Source organism: Tursiops truncatus, chromosome 3, assembly GCF_011762595.2.
Source record: "Tursiops truncatus isolate mTurTru1 chromosome 3, mTurTru1.mat.Y, whole genome shotgun sequence".
Taxonomy (NCBI): domain Eukaryota; kingdom Metazoa; phylum Chordata; class Mammalia; order Artiodactyla; family Delphinidae; genus Tursiops; species Tursiops truncatus.
Window position 1 is genome coordinate 122,146,381 of NC_047036.1, and position 25,761 is coordinate 122,172,141.

General features: G+C 40.6%; 1 protein-coding gene across 1 annotated transcript; it reads right to left on the minus strand.

Annotated features, from left to right (window-relative positions):
• Positions 1 to 268: 268 nt before the first annotated feature.
• On the minus strand, positions 269 to 24,420 carry PLAC8L1 (PLAC8 like 1). Its single transcript, XM_019924639.3, has 4 exons — positions 24,296 to 24,420; positions 19,184 to 19,320; positions 1,934 to 2,070; positions 269 to 596 (listed from the first exon to the last, which is right to left on the minus strand). Exons 1-4 carry the CDS (start codon positions 24,418 to 24,420, stop codon positions 456 to 458), a joined length of 540 nt encoding a protein of 179 aa, XP_019780198.1. The 3' UTR covers positions 269 to 455.
• Between the last annotated feature and the right edge of the window lie 1,341 nt (positions 24,421 to 25,761).

Sequence of the window (25,761 nt, forward strand, 5' to 3'; positions counted from 1 at the left end):
CACCTGAAACTAACCCAACATTGTAAATCAACTAAAATCCAATAAAAGTTTTTAAAAATAATAAAAAAATAAAATAAACCATCTTCTGCCCCATCATTGGTACTTTGGGAAAAGAGGCTTAGCTTAGCCATATAATAGTTCTTCCAGCTTCCCAGACATCTCTTGTGAAAGGGGAAGATGGGGGAAAATGCAGCCTTCCAAAACTCCAGGCAGGGTGACGGAGGGTAAAAAACTCACCTCTCGAATCTGCCTAATATGGCTGGGCTGGGATAGCAAATTCAGACAAATAACAGAGTCTTCATCGGGGGTACGTGTAAAGAAAGGACAACAGTAAAGACAGTAGTGGGAAATCATTTATTTTCATACTATTTCAGTGAAACCTTAAGAACAATCTCTCTACTAAGAGGGATTTGAGAGAAGGGTGCGGGGAAGTGAGGAGGAGATTTCTTGCTCTGTCAGATAAGATTTTCATTAGTCGAAGGGGCCGCATAGATTTCGTAGAGTTGGGAGGTCCTCATCTTGAGTTCCCGGGCCACCTGGCAGATGGAAAAAGGCCAGCAGCAGTGCACTGCTAGCCAGTCCTCGCACAGCGTGCCCTAGGGGAGACCGGGTCTCTGTTCTGGCTCAATCGCACAGGTTCAGTTCCCTTTCCCAGGAACCTCCGCAGTATTACCTCATGGTCCATCCCACCCACTGCCCCCAAGATCCGACATCACCCTGAAGTCATCGCCCAGGGACACAACTCCACCGCGTTACCCAAGTGCCAAGCAGCTCGACTGCTAATCGATCCTTGCAATTCAGAGACCTGCCCTCAAGACTTCATACCTGAAACCACTGTCTCACTGACAGAAAATCCTCTGTCAACATCTTTTTATTTCCTCTTAGAACTTAATGTTTATAATTACTTTATTTACTTTTTTGGAGTAATAAATGCACATGGTCCAAAATTCCCACAGTAAGAAGGAATAGGAAGTAAAAAGTAAATCCCCCCCTTCTACAGCTCTCACCAGCCACCCAGTTACCTGTCAGGGGGCTACCGTTGTTGGTAGTTCTTACATACACTTCCAGATAAATTCTATGTCTAGGCAAATATATAGATACATACAGATATATACACATTACATTTTACCTACATATATATATTCTTTTTAAGTAAATCGTTACATACTTATACACCTTACTCTTTTGTTCACTTAAAAATATATCTTAGGGATCATTTCACACGAATATATAAAAAGATGCCTTTAACCAATGAGAACCTACTGTACAGCAGAGGGAACTCTACTCAGTGCTCTGTGGTGACCTAAATGGGAAGGAAATCCAAAAAAGAGGGGATACATGTATATGTGTGGCTGATTGACTTTGCTGTACAGCAGAAACTGACACTGCAGTGTAAAGCAACTATACTCCAATAAAAAAACAAATAAAATAAAAACATGCCTTTTTATCTGTCCACATCTTAGTAGGTATGACATGTCTGTCCTCAATCTCTCATTGTACCTCAGTCTCAGCTGCACTGGAAATTGGCTCTTTGAAGCGTCCCCAGGGAACCCCCAAAGTGAATTCTGTATATGCTGATGGGCTACATTTTAAGTGAGATTATCCCAAGTGTATCCTCCAAATTTGGTGCACTTCTACCTATCATCTTCTCTGGATGTAATAAGAGACAGAGAAACAGAAGTGGTCAACGATCTACATTATAATAGGTCCCCCTTGGCAATACCCTTCACAATGTGGCATTTTCGTTAATATATATCCTAGTAACAAATGAAATCAGAAATTTCTTCCCTTTCCTTTCTCAAAGTATTCCACTAAGTGTGGTGTTTTTAAGCATCCTCACCCACACCTCATTTTTTTAAAAAAATCACAGGTTTGAAAGGCATCCAGGTTCTCATACAGATCCAGCTTCACATATATATCCAAACACACTTACCCGTATTCTATGTCTCTCTCTGGTGCCAATTCTTAGTGCAAAGGTGGACCCAGGTAACAATGGCCAACAAAAACACTCTCCATACTGCCTGGCGATGTCACACTCAAGACACATGGGACAAATGAGACCACAGAAACCTGTCAATAACCACATAAAAGCAAGTTCAGGTTCTCAGTTGTGCTTAGAGCAACTTCACATCACAAAGAGCATTTATAGCCCTATGCCATCAATTTAATACTGCATTGTCCCCCTGCAATCAGGGACTGAGAATGAATAACCAATTTGCAAAACTCACTATATGAGAATTGCCATAACTGAGCCACACCAAAATTGTCTTCTTTTGTTAAACACTGGCAAAGCTGAACCTGCTACAATTCTGATAACGTTCACTACAGTAACTGTTTTTTCTGTCAAGAGAAAAGCATTAGATAATTTTTTATAGTTGAAACATAACTGTTGCTTCTCTTATGTTCATCTATCTAATTTCAATATTTAAAATAGACACAGTATAAGATACTTTTGAACAGCAGGCGTCTTCTTCTATAAATGTGATTGAAAGCTCTTATATGGTACACTGATTCTGCCTGCTATTCTTATAAGGACTTTATTCTATTTCTCAGGCCAGAAGGTTTCTCTAATGTTTGCAGTTGCATGGAGCCACTGACATCTGCCAGTTTTAATCTGTAAACTAGTAGAGGCTTGGTTCCTTGAACATCAGCTGGAAACAGTTGGTCATTTATTCATTCATTCATCTTTAACTACTGATATTGTTTCCTACACATCCTGCATGAACCATTAACACAGAGGTTCTCTTTTAAATACGTTTTGGGTCACGGAACCTTTTGAGAATATGGTGATAGCTATGAACTTGCTCCTGAAGGCGAGAGAAAAATACATGAACACAGACATGCAAAATTGTGCATTCAGTTTCACGGGGTTCAAGGATCCATTGAAAACTATCACTGGACCACAGGTTAAGAACCCCCAGTAAACGATTAAGATGTTATATCATTGCAAAAGATGACAACCTTGATGAATACAAATAATTTGAACTATGAAAGAGCAAAAAAACTAACCATAACCTTTAAAAATGTATTCAATAAATGTTATTGAGGCAAAATTTATAAACAAGAAAATGCACAAATCATAAATGTTCAGTTGGATGAGTTCTGACAATCATATTCACCCACGTAACCAAACGTGTAGAACACTGCCATCACCCCAGGGAGTTCCCATGTGCCCCTTCCCAGACAATCCCGGTCCTCCCACCCCCACTCCAGACATATCACTATTCTGATTTCTATTCCCATAGATGAGTTTTACCTCGATTTGGACTTCGTATAAGTGGAATCATGTTTACTTTTGTATCTGACTTCTTTTGTTCAACATCACATTTCTTGAGATTCATCTATGTTGTTATGTATATCTGCAGTTTGTTCCTTTTATTGTTGAGTAGTATTACCAATGTATAAATGTTCTACAAATTGTCCACTCTCCCACTGTTTATTCCATTTTTTGCTATTATGAATAAGCACTATGAATATTCATATACAAGTCTTTACGTGGACAAATATTTTCATTTCACTTGGGTGGATTCCTGGAAATGGAATTGCTAGGTCATGGGGTAGATTTACGTTTAATTTTACCAGAAATTTACAAAGAGTTCTCCAAAGTATTTGTACCATTTTACCCTCCCACCAGCAATGTATGAGAGTTTGTTGTTCCACATCCTCACCAACATTTGCAATTGTCAGCCTTTTTTATTTTATCCATTCTAATGAGTGTGAAATGGTAGTGTTCATAGCCTTCTAGTTCACCAGACACAAAGACTTACATGCCATGTCACTAGCATACTAGAAGAATTCCTTGTCAAACACCTGTCTCTGTTGCCTCATCCCTCCCTCCCTCTTCAACAGTGAGGAGTGCAGAGTCCCACTCCCAAATTCAGTGACAAAGAAGCAGAACTCTAGGAATGCTGTTTTATCTTAGAACCTCCAAGGGATGTGCCTGGACTTCTCCAGTTTCATATAAGAGGTGAGGTAGAACATGTGCATGGAGGGCATGAGGACTGGAGTGGAGAGGGGGACAAGGAGCAGCCTATCTGAGAAACAGAACATCTATTTCGTCAGGAATCTTAAGAAAATCACGAAATCATGTATTATAGGCATCACTTGGCCCAAAGCAAACACTAAATTCATCCTTGATTAAGTCTGGGATGTTTTGTCCCACATTTTAAAAAAATCATTACTCCTAGCGAGATCAGCAGGTCCCACTCAGCACTGACAACTGGTATCAACAGGTCAGAGGACAGCAAATGGCCCATGAACGTGCAGTGAGTTCAGAGTGGTAATACTGTATGCAACCCTGAATTAGGGGACTTTGAAATCATGGCACATAAAAATCAATCAAAACTTATGCATGAATTACAAAATACTGTAGTGTATATCCCTGCAGATAAAAAATTAATCAAAAGTTGCATAATTATAAAGCTAGCAAGCTAAGTGAGTAATAAATTGTCTTTACCCAATTGCCTGAGCTGCACCACTTTAACTGGCAGAGAGAAATGCCCACCATCCTCAATAAGCATATTGTAAAGAAGTTGTTTTGTGCACTGAAACTCCTGTACCTTATTTTTATGACTCATGTAACACATGCTGTTAATTTTATTTTTAAGCCTTTCCATTTGTATATCCAGGTTATCTAAGTGTTCATTATGAGGGAGTACTAGATACTGAGGAAACACACCCAAAATTCAATTACCTTGGGACAGAAGTCAGACATGATAAAAAAAAAAAAAAACACTATAAAAGCCAAAGTTTTATTATATAATAGATAATATTTATACAGATTTCACCATGTGCCAAGCCCTGCTAAAAGTACTTTGCATTTAGTAACTCATTTAATTCTCACAACAATCCTATAAAATGTACTATTATTAGGCCCATTTTACAGATGAGCAAACTAATGCCCAGAGGACTTAAACAATTTGCCCAAGTTAATACATTTGTTAAGAAGGGGCAGAGGTCACGTTTGAACTCAAGTAGTCTGGCTCCAAAGTCTTAACTACTACACATACCACATATGCCCAAATGTTCTCATGTTTTATGTATTTAATTAGTAAACAATTGTGGACTTGTGTGTTCTAAGACAGTGCCCTCACTACCACTGTTTGGTATTTATTCCTGTGGAGAGTCTGAAATCATGCAACTTCTTTAGGAAAGATCCTTGGGTCAGGTGTACCGAGATGGAGTGCTGTGGGATAAACACTGTGCTCAACAAGAGATGCACAAGGGTAGGATGATGGAATCCTTTGTCTTCAGGGAGCTCTAGGAGGAAATTTCGCTAAATAAATCACAGACCAAGGATAAGTATCCAGAACATACAAAGAATTCCTGAAAATCAATATATCAAGGATTAAACAGAAGAAGAAAATGAACACAAGACATGAACAGTTAAAGAACAAATACAAATGACCAAGAAAAAACGTGAAAAGCTGCTCAATGTCATTAGTAATCAGGGAATTGCATACTAAGACGATCAGAAACCATTTATTACCTATAAGAATGCCAAATTTTTCTAAGGTGTTTTTTATTTTTGAATTTTGTTTTATTTATTTTTTAATACGGTAGGTTCTTATTAGTCATCAATTTTATATACATCAGTGTATACATGTCAATCCCAATCGCCCAATTCATCCCACCACCACCACCACCCCCCGGCCGCTAACCCGCCTCGGTGTCCGTAAGTTTGTTCTCTACATCTGTGTCTCAATTTCTGCCCTGCAAACCCGTTCATCTGTACAATTTTTCTAGGTTCCATATATATGTGTTAATATACGATATTTGTTTTTCTCTTTCTGACTTACTTCACTCTGTATGACAGTCTCTAGATCCATCCACGTCTCAACAAATGACCCAATTTTGTTCCTTTTTATGGCTGGGTAATATTCCATTGTATATATGTACCACATCTTCTTTATCCATTTGTCTGTCGATGGGCATTTAGGTTGCTTCCATGACCTGGCTATTGTAAATAGTGCTGCAATGAACATTGGGGTGCATGTATCTCTTTGAATTATGGTTTTCTTTGGGTATATGCCCAGTAGTGGGATTGCTGGATCATATGGTAATTCTATTTTTAGTTTTTTAAGGAACCTCCATACTGTTCTCCATAGTGGTTGTATCAATTTACATTCCCACCAACAGTGCAAGAGGGTTCCCTTTTCTCCACACCCTATCCAGCATTTGTTGTTTGTAGATTTTCTGATGATGCCCATTCTAACCGGTGTGAGGTGATACCTCCTTGTAGTTTTGATTTGCATTTCTCTAATCATTGGTGATGTTGAGCAGCTTTTCATGTGCTTCTTGGCCATCTGTATGTCTTCCTTGGAGAAATGTCTATTTAGGTCTTCGGCCCATTTTTGGATTGGGTTTTTTTTGTTTTTTGCTGCGGTATGCGGGCCTCTCACTGTTGTGGCCTCTCCCGTTGCGGAGCACAGGCTCCGGACGCACAGACTCAGCAGCCATTGCTCACGGGCCCAGCCGCTCCACGGCATGCGGGATCTTCCCGGACTGGGGCACGAACCTGTGTCCCCTGCATCAGCAGGCAGACTCGCAACCACTGCGCCACCAGGGAAGCCTGGGTTGTTTGTTTTTTTAATATTGAGCTGTGTGAGCTGCTTATAAATTTTGGAGATTAATCCTTTGTCCATTGATTCATTTGCAAATATTTTCTCCCATTCTGAGGGTTGTCTTTTTGTCTTGTTTATGGTTTCCTTTGCTGTGCAAAAGCTTTGAAGTTTCATTAGGTCCCATTTGTTTATTTTTGTTTTTATTTCCATTACTCTAGGAGATGGGTCAAAAAAGATCTTGCTGTGATTTATGTCAAAGAGCGTCCTTCCTATGTTTTCCTCTAAGAGTTTTATAGTGTCCAGCCTTACATTTAGGTCTCTAATCCACTTTGAGTTTATTTTTGTGTATGGTGTTAGGGACAGTTCTAATTTCATTCTTTTACATGTAGCTGTCCACAGTTTTCCCAGCATCACTTACTGAAGAGATTGTCTTTTCTCCATTGTATATCCTGGCCTCCTTTGTCATAGATTAGTTGACTATAGGTGCGTGGGTTTATCTCTGGGCTTTCTATCTTGTTCCATTGATCTTTGTTTCTGTTTTTGTACCAGTACCATATTGTCTTGATTACTGTAGCTTTGTAATATGGTCTGAAGTCAGGGAGTCTGATTCCTCCAGCTCCGTTTATTTCCCTCAAGACTGCTTTGGCTATTTGGGGTCTTTTGTGTCTCCATACAAATTTTAAGATTTTTTGTTTTAGTTCCGTAAAAAATGTCATTGGTAATTTGATAGGGATTGCATTGAATCTGTAGATTGCTTTGGGTAGTATAGTTCTTTTCACAATGTTGATTCTTCCAATCCAAGAACGTGGATTACCTCTCCATTTGTTGGTATCATCTTTAATTTCTTTCATCAGTGTCTTATAATTTTCTGCATACAGGTCTATTGTCTCCCTAGGTAGGTTTATTCCTAGGTATTTTATTCTTTTTATTGCAATGGTAAATGGGAGAGTTTCCTTAATTTCTCTCTCAGATTTTTCATCATTAGTGTATAGGAATGCAAGAGATTTCTGTGCATTAATTTTGTATCCTGCAACTTTACCAAATTCATTGATTAGCTCTAGTAGTTTTCTGGTGGCATCTTTAGGATTATCTATGTATAGTACCAAGTCACCTGCAAACAGTGACAATTTTACTTTTTCTTTTCCAATTTGTATTCCTTTTATTTCTTTTTCTTCTCTGATTGCTGTGGCTAGGAACGCCAAAACTATGTTGAATAACAGTGGTGAGAGTGGACATCCTTGTCTTGTTCCTGATCTTAGAGGAAATGCTTTCAGTTTTTCACCATTGAGAATGATGTTTGCTGTGGGTGTGTCATATATAGCTTTTATTATGTTGAGGTAGGTTCCCGCTATGCCCACGTTCTGGAGAGTTTTTATCATAATGGGTGTTAAACTTTGTCAAAAGCTTTTTCTGCATCTATTGAAATGAGCATATGGTTTTTCTTCTTCAGTTTCTTAATATGGTGTATCACATTGATTGATTTGCGCATATTGAAGAATCCTTGCATCCCTGGGATAAATCCCACTTGATCATTGTGTATGATCCTTTTAATGTGTGGCTGGATGCTGTTTGCTAGTATTTGGTGAGGATTTTTGCATCTATATTCATCAGTGATATTGGTCTGTAATTTTCTTTTTTTGTAGTATCTTTGTCTGGTTTTGATATCAGGGTGATGGTGGCCTCATAGAATGAGTTTGGGAGTGTTCCTTCCTCTGCAATTTTTTGGAAGAGTTTGAGAAGGATGGATATCAGCTCTTCGCTAAATGTTTGATAGAATTCACCTGTGAAGCCATCTGGTCCTGGACTCTTATTTGTTGGAAGATTTTTAATCACAGTTTCAATTTCATTACTTGTGATTGGTCTGTTCATATTTTCTATTTCTTCCTGGTTCAGTCTTTGAGGTTATACTTTCCAAAAAATTTGTCCATTTCTTCCAGGTTGTCCATTTGATTGGCATAGAGTTGCTCGTAGTAATCTCTTAGGATGCTTTGTATTTCTGCAGTGTCTGTTGTAACTTCTTTTTCATTTCTAATTTTATTGATTTGAGTCTTCTCCCTCTTTTTCTTGATGAGTCTGGCTAATGGTTTATCAATTTTGTTTATCTTCTCAAAGAACCAGCTTTTAGTTTTATTGATCGTTGCTATTGTTTTCTTTGTTTCTATTTCATTTATTTCTGCTCTGATCTTTATGATTTCTTTCCTTCTGCTAACTTTGGGTTTTGTTTGTTCTTCTTTAGCTCCTTTAGGTGTAAGGTTAGATTGCTTATTTAAGATTTTTCTTGTTTCTTGAGGTAGGCTTGTATAGCTATAAACTTTCCTCTTAGAACTGCTTTTGCTGCATCCCATAGGTTTTGGATCATTGTGTTTTCACTGTCTTTTGTCTCTACGTATTTTTTGATTTCCTCTTTGGTTTCTTCAGGGATCTCTTGGTTATTTAGTAACAGATTGTTTAGCCTACACGTGTTTGTGTTTTTTACATTTTTTCCCTGTAATTCATTTCTAATCTAATAGTGTTGTGGTCAGAAAAGATGCTTGATATGATTTCAAATTTCTTAAATTTACTGAGGCTTGATTTGTGACCCAAGATGTGATCTATCCTGGAGAAAGTTCTGTGCACACTTGAGAAGAATGTGTAATCTGCTGTTTTTGGATGGAATGTCCTATAAATATAAATTAAATCTATCTGGTCTGTTGTGTCATTTAAAGCTTCTGTTTCCTTATTTATTTTCATTTTGGATGATCTGTCCATTGGTGTAAGTGAGGTGTTAAAGTCCCCCACTATTATTGTGTTACTGTCAACTTCCTCTTTTAGAGCTGTTAGCAGTTGCCTTATGTATTGAGGTGCTCCTATGTTGAGTGCATATATATTTAAAATTGTTATATCTTCTTCTTGGATTGATCCCTTGATCATTATGTAGTGTCCTTCCTTGTCTCTTGTAACATTCTTTATTTTAAAGTCTATTTTATCTGATATGAGTATTGCTACTCCAGCTTTCTTTTGATTTCCATTTGCATGGAATATCTTTTTCCATCCCCTAACTTTCAGTCTGTATGTGTCCCTAGGTCTGAAGTGGGTCTCTTGTAGATAGCATATATATGGGTCTTGTTTTTGTATCCATTCAGCAAGCCTGTGTCTTTTGATTGGAGCATTTAATCCATTCACGTTTAAGGTAATTATCGATATGTAAGTTCCTATGACCATTTTTTTAATTGTTTTGGGTTTGCTTTTGTAGGCTCTTTTCTTCTCTTGTGTTTCCCACTTAGAGAAGTTCCTTTAGCATTTGTTGTAGAGCTGGTTTGGTGGTGCTGAATTCTCTTACCTTTTGTTTGTCTGTAAAGCTTTTGATTCTCTGTCGAATCTGATGAGATCCTTGCCAGGTAGAGTAATGTTGGTTGTAGGTTCTTCCCTTTCATCACTTTAAATATATTGTGCCACTCCACTCTGGCTTGTAGACTTTCTGCTGAGAATCAGCTGTTAACCTTACGGGAGTTCCCTTTTATGTTATTTGTCTTTTTTCCCTTGTTGCTTTTAATAAATTTTTGTCTTTAATTTTTGTAAATTAGATTACTATGTATCTCGGCATGTTTCTCGTTGGGTTTATCCTGCCTGGGACTCTCTGCGTTTCTTGGACTTGGGTGGCTATTTCCTTTCCCATGTTAGGGAAGTTTTTGACTATAATCTCTTCACATATTTTCTCAGGTCCTTTCTCTCTCTCTTCTCCTACTGGGACCCCTATAATGCGAATGTTGTTGCATTTAATGTTATCCCAGAGGTCTTTAAGGCTGTCTTCATTTCTTTTCATCCTTTTTTCTTTATTCTGTTCAGCAGCAGTGAATTCCACCATTCTGTCTTCCAGGTCACTTATCCGGTCTTCTGCCTCAGTTATTATGCTATTGATTCCTTCTAGTGTAGTTTTCATTTCAGTTATTGTATTGCTCATCTCTGTTTGTTTGTTCTTTAATCTTCTAGGTCTTTGTTAAACATTTCTTGCATCTTCCCGATCTTTGCCTCCATTCTTTTTCCGAGGTCCTGGATCATCTTCACTATCATTATTCTGAATTCTCCTTCTGGGAGGTTGCCTATGTCCACTTCATTTAGTTGTTTTTCTGGGGTTTTATCTTGTTCTTTCATCTGGTACATAGCCCTCTGTCTTTTCATCTTGTCTATCTTTCTGTGAATGTGGTTTTTGTTCTGCAGGCTGTAGGACTATAGTTCTTCTTGCTTCTGCTGTCTGCCCTCTGGTGGATGAGGCTACCTAAAAGGCTTGTGCAAGTTTCCTGAGGGAGGGACTGGTGGTTGGTAGAGCTGACTGTTGCTCTGGTGGGCAGAGCTCAGTAAAACTTTAATCGGCTTGACTGCTGATGGGTGGGGCTGGGTTCCCTCCCTGTTGGTTGTTTGGCCTGAGGTAACCCAACACTGGAGCCTACCTGGGCTTTTTGGTGGGGCTAATGGCAGACTCTGGGAGGGCTCACACCAAGGAGTACTTCCCAGAACTTCTGCTGCCAGTGTCCTTGTCCCCACAGTGAGCCACAGCCACCCCCACCTCTGCAGGAGACCCTCCAACACTAGCAGCTAGGTTGGGTTCAGTCTCCCTTGGGATCACTGCTCCTTCCCCTGGGTCCCGATGTGCACACTACTTTGTGTGTGCCCTCCAAGAGTGGAGTCTCTGTTTCCCCCAGTCCTGTAGAAGTCCTGCAGTCAAATCCCACTAGCCTTCAAAGCCTGATTCTCTAGGAATTCCTCCTCCCGTTGTTGGACCCCCAGGTTCAGAATCCTGATGTGGGGCTCAGAACCTTCACTCCAGTGGGTGGACTTCTATGGTATAAGTGTTCTCCAGTCTGTGAGTCACCCAGCCACCAGTTATGGGATTTGATTTTTTTACTGTGATTGCGCCCCTCCTACCATCTCATTGTGGCTTCTCCTTTGTCTTTGGATGTGGGGTATCTTTTTTGGTGAGTTCCAGTGTCTTCCTGTCGATGATTGTCCAGCAGCTAGTTGTGATTCTGGTGTTCTCACAAGAGGGAGTGAGAGCACGTCCTTCTACTCTGCCATCTTGGTTCAGGGCTGGCCACACTCTAAGGTTTTTAGAGCATGTCAAATGCTGTGGGGCACCACAGAGAAATAGGTGCTCCCTACACTGATGGAGATGGAAACTGGCACAGTCATTTTGGAAAGCAACTTGGCTGAATCTCATAAAATTTTAAATACTCTGGGATTCAGTAACTCCACTTGTTAGCATCTACCCTAGAGTAATGCTTACACATGCACACAAAGAGGCCGGTACAAGGATATCCACTGCAGCATTATTTGTGGCTTCAAATTTAAAACAAGAGTACATTAATAGACAAACGTGTAAATAAACCATGATGGTGCAGATCATACTAGGGAATAATTAAGAATGAAATGAAAGATCAATTAAGTACCAACAGAGATAAATCTCTAAGACATATTTTGAGTTAAAAAAATCAAATTGCATAATGATATTACAGCATAATACCATTTATGCTTTGTTTAAAAAGTTACAAAGCAATAGTATATGTTACTAATAGATACATATGTAAATACAGAGAAAAAGATCTGGAAGAAAACACTCCAAATTGATTTAATAAAAAAGAGTGACATGGTTCCCTTTTCTGTAATGTTTCATTTCTTTAATAAAGTGAACATATTCATGTGTTATTTGTGAAGTAAAATATATATATATATATATATGCAAGTATGTGTGTGCACATGTGTGTGTGTGTGTGTGTGTGTGTATGTGTGTGTACTTTTTTTAAAAAAGAAGCTCAGGCTCAAGAGAGATCCATGCCATAAATTCAGCCTCTTCCTCTTCCCCCCAAGGGCCTAGTGGTCATGTCAGCTCCCACAGCCTAAACATTCCTGGCCTATTCTCTAACATGAACTCCACCCTCAAGCATGGAATGTGGTTCATCATTTATCCCTCTAACTCACAGGGGGAGTCGAGATAAAAAGAAGAAGGCTACACAAAACCACAGTGTGGAGCCCCAAAGAACATAAGTAGGAAAGGTGTGTGGAAATTGCAGCAAGGCACATTTCAGGTCAATTATCACAAAGAGGCAGAATTTAACAATAAGAGATGCTTAAAAAAGGAACGGTGGGGGGCTTCCCTGGTGGCGCAGTGGTTGAGAGTCCGCCTGCCGATGCAGGGGACACGGGTTCATGCCCCGGTCCGGGAAGATCCCACATGCCGCGGAGCAGCTAGGCCCGTGAGCCATGGCCGCTGAGCCTGAGCGTCCGGAGCCTGTGCTCTGCAACGGGAGAGGCCACAAGAGTGAGAGCCCCGTGTACCGCAAAAAAAAAAAAAAAAAAAAAAAAAGGAATGTGGGGCTTCCCTGGTGGCACAGTGGTTATGAATCCACCTGCCAATGCAGTGGACACGGATTCGAGCCCTGGTCGGGGAAGATCTCACATGCTGTGGAGCAACTAAGCCCGTGCACCACAACTACTGAGCCTGCACTCTAAAGCCCCGAGCCACAACTACTGAAGTCCGCGTGCCTAGAGCCCGTGCTCCGCAACAAGAGAAGCCACCGCGATGAGAAGCCCATGCACTGCAAGGAAGAGTAGCCCCCACTCACTGCAACTAGAGAAAGCCCACATGCAGCAATGAAGACCCAACTCAGCCAAGAATAAATAGATAAATAAATAAATAAGGAATGGGGCATGATCATACATTGTGGGTGGGAGTGTAAATTAGTACAACTTCTAAATGGAGAGCCATTTGGAAACATCTATCAAGATTTAAAAAGGTACGTACTATCTGACCAGTAGGTTTACCCTCAGCAATTGTCCAACAGATAACTCACGCACATACAAAATGGCACCAATACAAGAATACTCACAAAGCATTGGTTTGAATAGCAAAAAGTCTGGAAACCACATAAAGATCCATAAATAAGAATTTTTGGATAAATAAATTATGGTACATTCATACAATGGAATCTATGCAGCAATTTAAAATATTAGCTTCAGAAGTGCTGATATGGTCTGCACAATATGGTCACCTATATTGTTAAATTAAAACAAAATAAAGATGCAGAACTGTGTGTGTTTACAATTCTATTATTTTTGTCAATTATATATACCACATATACAGAAAAAATCTGGAAGGATAGATACCAAAATATTAACGATGTATATCTACGACACTGGGATTACAGGATACTGCTTTCTTCTTTTATAGTCTTTTGCATTTTTCTTTTTTACCATGATTATATGATACTTTTATAATAAAAAGATTAATCTATTTTCATTAAAATTTTTTATATATTTATAAGCATATAGACTATATTGGGGCTCAGGTAAGAGTGGTGGCCTCTGAGGAGTACTGGGCAGGGCAGGAGGGCAAGGATGGAGTTGCTGCTTTTCATATACCTAAGGGGTAGGTACTTTTGAATTTTGCATCACGTACCTGGTAACCTATTAAAAATCTTTTTTTTTTTTTTTAAGCACTGAGATGGCTCCAAGGGAGAGGAGCCCTCCTCTCCAGAAATGTTCAGAAAGCCAAGGCTGTCAGGTCCTTACCAGGCTTGCTACAGAGGGGACTTAGACAAGCTGGTGAGGGGCCAGACCAGCTGACCCCAATATCCCTTCTGAATCTAAGCCTTTGTGATTGTTTCAATGAAGTGCAGGAAAGAAGGAAGCAAGTGAGAATACAGGTTAAAATTCATTCATAGATGTGTCGTTCAGGAAATATTCATTAGCGCCTTCTATTGGTCAGGTGCTCCGCTGGGCAAGACCAGTGAGCAGGACCAGTCGTCCCTGCTTTCAGACTGCAGTGTACAGTGTACAGTTTACCCAAGATACAGTTCAAGGACACGAATCCCAGTCTGAGGCCTTTTCTTGCCTCCTTCCTCTTCCAGAAAACCAAAGAAATTCTTGGACTGCTTCACCCCACCCACGTTGGGCCTCTGATGGCTTCTTGTCCACACAAAGCCCTTTACTGCCTGTTGCTTGTGGTGCCTCCACAGGAAAGGTGATTTTAGTGGCTGGTTCTCTCCCATCTCTCAGGTATCAGCTTAAGTCAGTTCCTCAGAGAGGCCATCCTTTGCCCCCTGTAATTTCCTTTCAAAACACCTTGTTTACTTCCTCCACAGCACTCAGCACCACTGCAATTATTTTGTCTATTTGCTTACTGCCTATGTACTCTCAGAGACCGTCTCTGTCTTCGTCACTATTATGTCTGTAGCGCCTATCACATGACCATACATAGGTAGGAACTCAGTAAAGGCTGGCTGAATTACAAACCAGTGTTGATTACACCTTCCATATAAACCTCCTCTGGGGCAACATCACAAACACCCCCAGCTGGAACAGCCAGCCTTTCACCCACAAGGCCATTTCACAGCCACTTATTTCACCTCCGCTTCAGCTTCACATCTGAGCTTTCAGAAACCACATCCTCAAAGGACACAAAAGCACCCATTTTCTCATCCCAGGGCAGTGTGAATTCAGAAGAAAGCACAGAGGTGGGAAGAGGGAGGCAGTTTAAAAACCAGAAGTGCAATTAAATGAAGAAGCAAAATGTCAAAAATAAATGGAAATTATCACTCTTCATAATGTACCCTTTGCTTAATGGATGACAAATTGTAGCAGTAATTCTCAACATTTAATGGTAAACTATCCCAAGATGGGAATCTGACGTGAAACAGTCATGGAAAGAAGATGTCCCTTTTGTTTCCAAGTTTGTCACAAGTATTGTCACAGTGATGTGATTAAAATAAAACTTTGTGGATGAAGTAGCCCTTTTAAACCAGGAAGGAAAAAAACCTAAGACTCATAGCACTCATACTCCAGCTGCATCCTGGGAATCATGGTGCAGATCACCAGTGTATAAATTGATACTGCCTATAAATTTTTTCTTGTGAGACCATTAGCTTAGAGATACTATGAGCAGTTACAAAATGGAGGCCCATCCAGGCAACAACAATTAGGACACAGTACATTTGAGATCAGCCGGTACTGTATATTCATGGCCTCTCCTCCACAGATCACGTCCAGCTGTAAAGAATATTGTATTCTCCACATGTCATTCCTTCTTGCCCCTAGAATGGGCTCTCCAATGGACAAGCAGGGACCCAGAAGACCCGTGTGGTTGGTCTCCTGAACACTGATGGGGGTGGAGCGCAGAACTCAGCAGTGAAACAATGTTTAAGGCTGAGGGGGTGGCATGTGGTCCTTTCTTTGGTCAACTTTTTAGGTACTCTTGGGATTGGGCAGCAACCAATCTAAGTCTCCTGATTCTACTCTTTGCTCTCAACACTCTGGAAAATAAAAATTTATAACAACAATGACATTAATACCTATGATTTATTAAGTGCATTATTGTATATTTGTTGGAATTTTCATAGTAACACACCCCAATAGTAAATTTAGGAATTTATCCCTTCCCTATTGTGGGAAATAAGAGAACTGTCATTCAAAATGCCCTGGCCTAGTCAAGCAGCAGTCATGACCTAGGCTAGGCAGATTGGGCTCCATTGCTGAAACAGCAATTCTCAGATAGGAAAGCAAAAGGATTAAAATGTTTGGAGTTGACCAGACTTTCAGCTATCTCCTGATAATGCATCTTGTCCCTCCTAAGCTTAGCTTTTAGTTGATTTCCTGATTTTGTGAGCTACCCCATAACCTTCTAATGAAATCCTATGTTTGCTTGTGTATTAATTTCCTAGGGCTGACATAACAAAATACCACAAACTGGACATCTTAAAACAATAGAAAGTATGCTCTCATTGGAGAATTCTGGAGGCTAGAAGTCTGAAATTGGCGTGTTGGCAGGCTTCGTCCTTCTGGAAGCTCTGGGGGAAAGTCTGTTCCATGCCTCTCTCCAAATTTTTGGTGGTTGCTGGCAATCCTTGGCATTCCATGGCTTATAGATGCATTATTCTAATTGGTGCCTGTCTTCACATGGCCATCTTTTCTGTGTGTGCATCCAAATTTCCCTCTTCTTACAAGAACACGAGCCACTGGCTTAGGGCCCACCCTAATCCACTATAACCTCTTTGTAACTTGACAACAATGCAAAGAACCTATTTCCAAATAAGGTCACATTCAGAGGCTCCAGGTGGACATGAATTTTGAGGGGACACTATTTAACCCAATATATAGCACGCAACCAAAAAAACTCTGATCCAGTTATGTTCCAAGCCAGTGTTCTAGAGCGGGTTCTGTGCATTATCTGCTTTAATCTTGACAATCTTTAAGGTGGGCACCTTTATTTACCCCCATTTCAGAGCTGGAAAAATGAAGGCCCTGAGAATTTGTTCAAGGTCAAATGGCCAGTAAGAGGCAGAGTTAAGATTCAAGGCAAGGTCTATATCCAATACAAATGTGCTCTCCTAACCACTACATTATGTTCCAGGCTTTGCTCTACTTGGAAATGCACTGATACCCTCACCCCTCCAACCACGAACTATAAGCTATGAAGGGAAAATGGTCCACTCCCCAAACTGGGGCTAGGTCTCCACATCTCCACGTGGCTATTCTGCCTTCTCTGTACCACAGTACTGGGTGACAACCAAAGTCAGAGAATGTGGACAAGAACCAGGAAGAATCCTGAGTGATTCAGAGAACAGCTGCCATAATTGTCTGGTCAGAAGTACACATGGGTAGCTGTGGCAGGAAGAAATCTGCTGAGCTCTGGGTCAGATGGTCAAAGGGACAGCGATGGAGGATAGTGTTTGGTGCTGGGCGGTCTCTTCTCTGTGAGGCCCAGGCAAACAGTGAAGGCTCAGGCTTGGATGATCAGAGCACCAAAAATTTTGTTCCAGTTTCTGCCTCAGCCAAGACTCAGCTGCATAAGGACGTGGATCAGGTAGCAGCTCAGAGCTCTCTGGTTGATCCATCTTGTGAGGCTTTAGGATAAATCCAGGTCTTGCCAGACCCTCTAAAGGGTGGGGGAGCCATATTCTTCAAAAATAGCAGATCCAGAGTCTGTTGAACTTAAGAGACTGGCCCTCATCCATCAAAAAGGACAGCCCCCCACGCCACCCCCCCCCCGGCAAAAAAAAAAAAGATTCTGTGACCGAGTTACTCCCTAGGGCAAGAACATCAGGTCCTGGAAAAGGATACTGACATGTGGTACCAGAGATGGGTCAGAATGTCCTAAGGTAAAAATAGAATCAATGTGCTTTGAACTTCAAACCCAGTGGAAAATCATGCAGCTAGAGGGCAGTGTTGTTGGTACTTCTTTACATCTAAACCAGTGTCTGAAAAGATTTCAATCAACAAAGGGAGCTATTCAACCTAAATGCCCATCAACAGAAGAATGGATAAAGAAGATGTGGTACATATATACATTGGAATATTACTCAGCCGTAATAAAAAGGAACGAAAATTGTGCAATTTGCAGAGACGTGCATAGACCTAGCGACTCATACAGAGTGAAGTCAGAAAAACAAATATCATATAATATCACTTATATGTGGAATCTAGAAAAATGATACAGATGAATTTAGTTGCAAAGCAGAAAGAGAGACACAGACATAGAGAATGGACATATGGATACAAGGCGGGGAGGGAGGAAGGGATGAATTGGGAGACGGGGATTGACATATACACACTATTGATACTATGTATAAAATAGATATATAATGAGAACTTACTGTATAGCATGGGGAACTCTACTCAATGCCCTGCAGTGACCTAAACGGAAAGGAAATCCAGAAAAGAGGGGATACATGTACACGTATAGCTGATTCACTTTGCTGTACAGCAGGAACTAACACAACATTGTAAAACAACTATACTCCAATAAAACTTAATTTAAAAAAAAACAAAGGGAGCATCTTTTTATGATTGGTCTTATTCAATGACTGGTCTTCCTCACTATTCTGTGAGGAAAGTACTACACTTTCCTTACAGAAATACTAGAGATAAGCAAAAAGAAAAACTATTCATTAGCGTACCATCTGGAGACACTTGCTGTAAACATTTGTATTTATATCCTTCCAGATATTTTTCTAAATATTCCCCCTAATTAATGTCTAATGTACATGGTTTTACAATCTGATTCTTTAACTTAAAATTGTATCTCAACATTTTTCCATCTCAGGAAGTATTATTCTACAATATGACTTTTCATGGCTGTATAATTCATTGTATTGAAGCCCCCACTGAACATTTAGGTTGTTCCAGATTGTTGCTACAATTACCAATGCTGCAACAATTTAATGATGCTGCTAAATCTTTGCACATGATTTATTTCCTTCGACTAAATGCCTAAAACTGTAATTACTGGGTCGAAGGCTACATAACACTTGAGGCCCTTTTTATAGGTGTTACTAACCATTCACTGGGAAGCTTGTACCAATTTATACTCCATCAGCTGCAGATAAGGGAGCCCATTTTGTGTGTCTTTACATGCAACGGATTTTGTCATTTAAAAAAACCTTTGAAGTCATCACTTATTTTATAAAAACATCCACATCCCTGAAAAGCAAGATCCTTCCTGCCAAGGAGTGTATTTGAGTCACTAGAATATTAGTCTAGTTAGTCTGAAACCATTTAATTTCTGTCCTTGTGCCTGATGCAGCTTTTCTACCCACTGGTGTTTTAGGAAAGAAAATAGTAAAGGAGAACTTAAAGGAAGAGAAAAAACATACAAATTCTCCTATCTCTGCAGACACTGAAGAGGCCGGTGCTCCAGTCCCCACCAGTCTGGACAATCTTTGTGACTGTGGTCCTGCCACTGGCTCCCCGGACAGGCTGCTTCACCACAGCCTGGGCTGGTGCATGGCTCCTGGAGAGTCAAGGATGGTGATTAACTTGGAAACAAAGAAGATGGTTCAGAAGGATAATCATCAAGCCAAGACACAGTGATAAAGAGACAGGGACCCAGTGATGCCCAGTGGCTCTTATTTCAGAGCCCAAGCTGACTTCACCATCTCCCTCCCTCCTCCTCCATCACACCTCCTCTGATTTTTTGCCCCATTTCTATTAGTGGCATTATTATTCCAAGTTCTGTCACTCAGACTCAATGTCCAGTCTACTTCCTCAGTGTTTCTCAGTGTTTAAAAATAAATTCACAAATAAAGCCCCAGCATGCCACTTCCTGGAAGCCTGACCTTGGTTAAGTGGCTTAACCTCTGTTTTGTTTGTTCAAATTTAAGATGAAAAAACTACCTCACAGGGTTATTATGTGGACTGAAGGACAGGTAACTTGTTTATTGTGCACACAGCCTGTGTAACAATGTGACCCTGAGTGAGGCTGTATGCAAGGATTTTGAAACTTTGTTGAAAAGACAAATAAGGAATTGGACTGAATGGTACATCTAAATCTGGACGAGGCTACTAAAGTGGGACAGGTAGTATCATTTAAATGAATAACCCAGACTTCAGAATATATCTTGATATCAAACCACTATATGGTTGTCCTCGTGCAGCCACATAGTACAACTCTGGTTCGATTTTCCCTGAAGGGCATAGATATTCCACTCAGTCATTCTGAAATAGAAATACAGGCCCAGGGGGTGGGCTTCAAAAGTGAGGTGAGAAAAAAACTTCCTTCTTTTTCTGGGGCTGAAAGTTAGTTTTGCCTGAATGCCTACCCTGGGGATACCTGGAGTGAGTCCTATAGTGAAGGGTACGCTGTTATCTAGCCTCATGGAAGGGGCATGTCAAGAGTGGGATAGAGGGGCCCGAGAATGAGTCTCAGCCTGTACATAGTAGCAGTTATTCTGTTTGGGGCTACCCTTTTAGCAAGCTTCATTAAGAGTTTTGTACCTGGTCTCTGATGTGTTATGAGGAAATAAAGAGCTTGCCTCATACTTGAGAGAAAATAAAAAGACAGCAGAATTTCTTCCTGTAACAGCCGTTGTTACAGTAATAGTCACCAAAGTTCTGCACCTGGGACACCTGGGACACAAAACCTAGAGGCCAGAGTAGAATACTCCTGAGCATCCTTAAGGCAACACCCTGTGGGCATCTTGCAAACAGCTGTGGAGCCCTTTGAGAACCTCTGATTTGGGACATTAAATCCAATGGGATTTCAAGTTATCATAATATGGGGAGCCCTGTTCTTGTTATTATGATCACATCTCTCTTTCATTCCACCAATACTACCCACACCCTCCCAAACCTGACAGCACATTGGCTTGTTAAAAAAACAAATTCCCAAGCCTCACCCCAGACCACTGTACAGGACTCCAGGGATGAGGTATAGAAATCAGTGTCCATAATAAAGTTCCCAGGCAATGCCCACGTAGTCATCCTGATAACAGCCTGAAACCTGATACAGGTGGACTTGGAGACCACTGATGATCACTGCAATGGCTTCTGCACCTCCTACCAGGTAGGTGGCGATGTCAATGTAACAGAGATGGCAAGGAAAATAGAATAGGAGGTAAGGCAGAAGGGAAGAGGATGCTGGGAGCACAGCCAATCTACAGTGCCAGTGAGACATGAGGGGCATCCCAGCCAACAGCTGGGAATGCTGCACAAGAGCTTGGAAGAGCGAGTAGAGTTGGGAGTGACCTATCTACAAGTGTGAAAGTAGAGCTATGAAACATCCCCACCCTTTTATCCATTTGGCATTATAGACAATATGTAGGGTCTAACAAGCTTTTCAAGAACCTATCAAAGCGTTTGAGACCTGGAAAAAAGTATTGGCTACAAAATATAAAAACTGCAAAGTTGGGGCTTCCCTGGTGGCGCAGTGGTTGAGAGTCCACCTGCCGATGCAGGGGACGCGGGTTCGTGCCCCGGTCCGGGAAAATCCCACATGCCGCGGAGCGGCTGGGCCCGTGAGCCATGGCCGCTGAGCCTGTGCGTCCAGAGCCTGTGCTCCACAACAGGAGAGGCCACAACAGTGAGAGGCCCGCGTACCGCAAAACAAAACAAAACAAAACAAAAAAACTGCAAAGTTGAAATTAGTTAATGCTCAATTAAACACAAAAACCTAGCATGATACCTGTCACATGAATGTCCAATTTGGAATTCACACATATTTTATTACATTTGAAAACAAATTACAATTCTCTCATTTTGCAAAAAAAAAAAAAAAAAAAAAAAAATCCAAGAATGAATGACTGCTGAGAAGCAACAGCTAATCATAAATTACTCAAAGCCAAATAATTTCAAAAGCAAAATTATTAAAATCCTTTCACTTAGTATACAGAAAAGAAAAAGGATATAACATAGGTATGGGTACATGTTAATATATTTGCTATGATGTGGGCTAAAGCTTACTGCTATGGATTGAATTGTGTCTCCCCAAACTCATATGTTGAAGATCTAGCTCCCAATGTGACTGTATTTGGAGGTAGGGCTTCAAGGAGATAATTAAGGTTAAATAAAGAATAGGGGTAGGATCCTGGTCCAATAGGACTGCTGGCCTTATAAGAAGGGAAAGGCCATGTAAACACTCAGAGAGAAGGCTGCAAACCAAGAAGAGTCCTCACCAGAACTGGACCATGATGGCACCCTGATTTTGGACTTCCAGCCTCCAGAACTGTGAGAAAATAAGTAGCTCTTCCGTAAGCTACACAGTCTGTGGTATTTTTTTATGAAATTCTGGGCAGACTAAGACACCTATGAAGACTTCAGATTGGTCCTGAAGAAACTACCTCTATACATATCTTCTCTCCTCTACTTCCATGTGAACTCCTTGAGGTCAGGGGGCACCTGCTGCTTCTCCCTGTATCCCCAGAATCCAGTGCACTCCTTGAAAACTAGTGGGTGCACAACAACTGTTGAATTGGATTAAACTCAATTCACACATCTCTTCCATTATATCTGAGTCCTCCTCAAATCTAGCTACAGATTACGTGACCTTAACCATGTTTCATTCTCTAGTAAAGGCACAACTCTCAGGTGTGAATTGATTACATAAAAACATCAAGAGTTTTTATTGAGAGTAGCCTAAAATCTTCTTGCATGCCTCCACATAACCCAGGGCATTTACCTCTCAACGTGATCCCTGCAAGCTGGGACTTCCATTATTACACTAAGAGTTTCCAGCAATTTTAGTAAAGGAGTTTCTTAGCGCTGGGCCCCTAGATTAGATTTTCCCCTGAAACGCACTTATAGCTTGGAGCCCTAGAAGAGAATTTTCTGCTTCTATCTCAGCATTATATGTGTAACACCTATTATGGCAAGGAAGCCTGTCCTCTAGCTATTGCAAATCAAATAACTAAGAGGGTAGCTTTTCCTTGGTGGGGGAAAAAAAGGGGTTTTTGTGTGTGTGTTTGCCTAATTTTGAACTCAAGAACTGTATTATTTTCTTTCCTTAATACTCTGAATCTTTGGTGATTTTTATATTAAAATGTTTGAATTGACATTCATTAGCTAAAACATTTCAGTTCAAGATTATAGCTCATGTGTCAAAATTAAAATAACAAGCACAGCTACCCTTCACCGAGTACCTGCTATGTGCCAGGCACTTAGTAGTTCCTTTAAGAACTGAATAATTATTCAGGGGCTGCTACAGGTGTCAGACTAAAGTAGCTATTGCAGCTTCCTACATAGCTTTTAGCTCTGTATATTACTCTAGATAGATAGAATCTTACACTACCAGTAATAAGAATGAGTTTGGAAGCAGTGGGTGAAGCTGATGGTCACACAGTTTCTAAACCAGAGTAGCTATCCATTTGCCATCAAATTCAGCAACTTCTTCATTTAGTGTAAAGAGGACAGAGCTTCGATTCAGGCACACTAAAGTACAAATGTGGCTCAGCTGCATTCTAGTTGTTTGACCCTGTAAAATACAACTTGTCCCAGTCCTCAGCTCTCGTCTCCTCTTCCATAAAGTTGGACTTAAACTATCGTGCCTCCATAGTCGCCCTGAGGATTAAACAAGATTATGTACTTGGCATATAGTAGGCATGCAGTTGATGGCAGCTACCGTTATTATTTAAATTAAGGATCTTGCACATACCCTAGGGCATCCTGAACACTTTTCTCAGAAACGAAGAACAGAGGGAGGAGATTGGGGGCAGTTTCTCAGTTGTCATATGTGCTACCCAAATACCTTAAAATTCAATCAGGGTGACTAATCATCCCAGTTTGCCCTGGCCTAAGGGATTTTCCAGGATGGAAAACTTTCAGTGTTAAAATTAGAACAGTCCCAGACAAACCAAGAGGGTTGGTCACCATAAAGGAGAGAAGCAGAGAGAGGCTTCAACTGGTGGGAGGCAGAGGACTCACTGCAGTCATTCTAGTTATCAGCTCCTACCAAACAACGGATGGGACACACAGCCTTCCCCATTTTCAGCCTTACCCTAACCTTCACCTCTTCTAGCAGCTAAACACATTCCCCACTGCATGTTCCCACACACCTGGTGCTTCAGCCTGGGGGGGTTTCATGTCACCCTCTACTTTAATGAAACTTGCAGTACTAAGAGTTTGTTCTGCCTTCCACTGAGGCCTCCTTGATGAACCATTTCAAACTCTTAACTGAAGTCAAAACTCTTGAGTTTTGGTTTCAAAAGGGTGGAAATTAATGGCAGCCACCAGAAATAAAGTTTCACTTGGTCAGGGTGCAAAATTTTCAGTTAAGAGTAGAGACACCTTTCCATCCAAGCCAGCTCTTCTCTTTCACCAGCCAAGCAAGGCCAGAAGGAAATAATCAGTTGCCTCCTTTTCAAGCACACATGGGAAATGATAGCAGCTTTCTTCCTGAGCCCAGTTTTCTTTTTCCTGGCTCCTTATAGGAGGATATTGATTTGATATTCCAACCAAAGAGCAAAAGCTGGGGGTAAAATCACCCTACTCCCTACCTCAAGCTGGAAATAAAATGTTGTTCATCTTCAGATGATATGAGTGAAAGCAATAGAGGTGAGTGTGTGTTGAGGAAGGAAATATCCTCAGGAAACTCAGAGAAGTAATTTCCAAACCAATTCATAGTTAATAGGTATTTTCTTGTCACTTGGGATATCCTTTTCCCTTCAACAATAAGCTGATTCTAAACTTAGGTTCAATCCAAAATGAAACATCTAAAGAATGTTGCCTTGATATTCTGGAACCTGAGGTCATAGCAGTGTAACTGGCAGACATCTTATTTCTTTAAAGACAGGTACACAGTTAACTGTGGGCATGTCCGTCTTACTAACCTGAAGGGAGATACTGCTGAAGATATAGTGTAAGTTAAATAAAAAGAAAACTACTCTTTGGTGGAAAAATCCCTTTGCTTTAAGAGATAACTCTAGCAAACATTTATCTAGCTAAGTGTCACTTGACCTTTCCTTAGGGGACTCAAAAGGCTACAGATTTCCGCCATGCCTTGTAACTGAGAAGTAGTGGGGGCCTCTCATCATCCCCAGGGCTGCTGGTCCAATTAAGCAAGAGGGTATGAGTCCCACAAATAACCTGAAAACAGAGACAGAAAGAAAGGTCTTGCAGCACAGATATCGTGCTTGAGACCACGTAATAAAAGATGGTTTCCTAAAGTTTAAGCTACGCTAAGTTGTCCCAAGACTCTAAGGATTTTTACAACTTTTAGAAATCTCCTACTCTTCCATGGACTTCATTGAGCATGCCGGGAAAGTGTTGCTACTTCTTCCCTACACAGCCCAAATGGAATCTGGTGAACAAAGCAGGGTTTGGCTGGTGATCGCCTCCCTACTGCTCTGAATCTTCAGGGTCTTAGGAGCCTCTGAATTATGTCTCTAGAGCATGTCTTATAGAGGCACGGACACCAGAAACACTAGGAAAATGTTCCTAGAGGAATAAAATTAGAGAAAATTGCACATTGAGGGGAGGGGTCTGTAATAAAAATTCAATGTTATTTATACTAGAAAGACAACAGGCGGAAATTGCCAACTCTACTATATATTCTCATCAGACCCATAGAGAATGATTGTTTATGGTTCTGAACTTCAAAGCATTTACTTGAACAGGGTTGTTAGCAAAAGCCTATATAATACCACCCAAATCAAGATCCTTCAGATACAGCTTCATAATTGCCTTCACTCACTAGGTTCTGGACAACTCTCATTGTCTTCTTAACTGTAAGGATGCATCCCACATGAAGGACAGCCATGTTTCTTCTGCTTACCACTCTATTCCAAGTGCTTAACACAGTGTTTGAAACACTATTAATAAGCACTCAATAAGTTGTTGAATAAATGTGCTATATATGAAAATTCAAGTTTATAAGAGTAACAGAAATTAAGTGATTACTAGCTTTGCAAAAAGATTTACAATAAGATTCCTTTGAAGAATGAGCAACCATTGCACATGTAAG

What these genes read in the sequence shown, in the direction of transcription:
- PLAC8L1 (XM_019924639.3), bottom strand. Translation starts at nt 24,420, where the DNA reads ATGAATTGGTTTGGAAATTACTTCTCTGAGTTTCCTGAGGATATTTCC. An exon ending in CTGCAGAGATAGGAGAATTT is followed by an intron (nt 2,071 to 19,183) that starts GTATGTTTTTTC and finishes GGTTATTGACAG; the next exon opens with GTTTCTGTGGTCTCATTTGT. An exon ending in GAGAGAGACATAGAATACGG is followed by an intron (nt 597 to 1,933) that starts GTAAGTGTGTTT and finishes GGTCTCCCCTAG; the next exon opens with GGCACGCTGTGCGAGGACTG.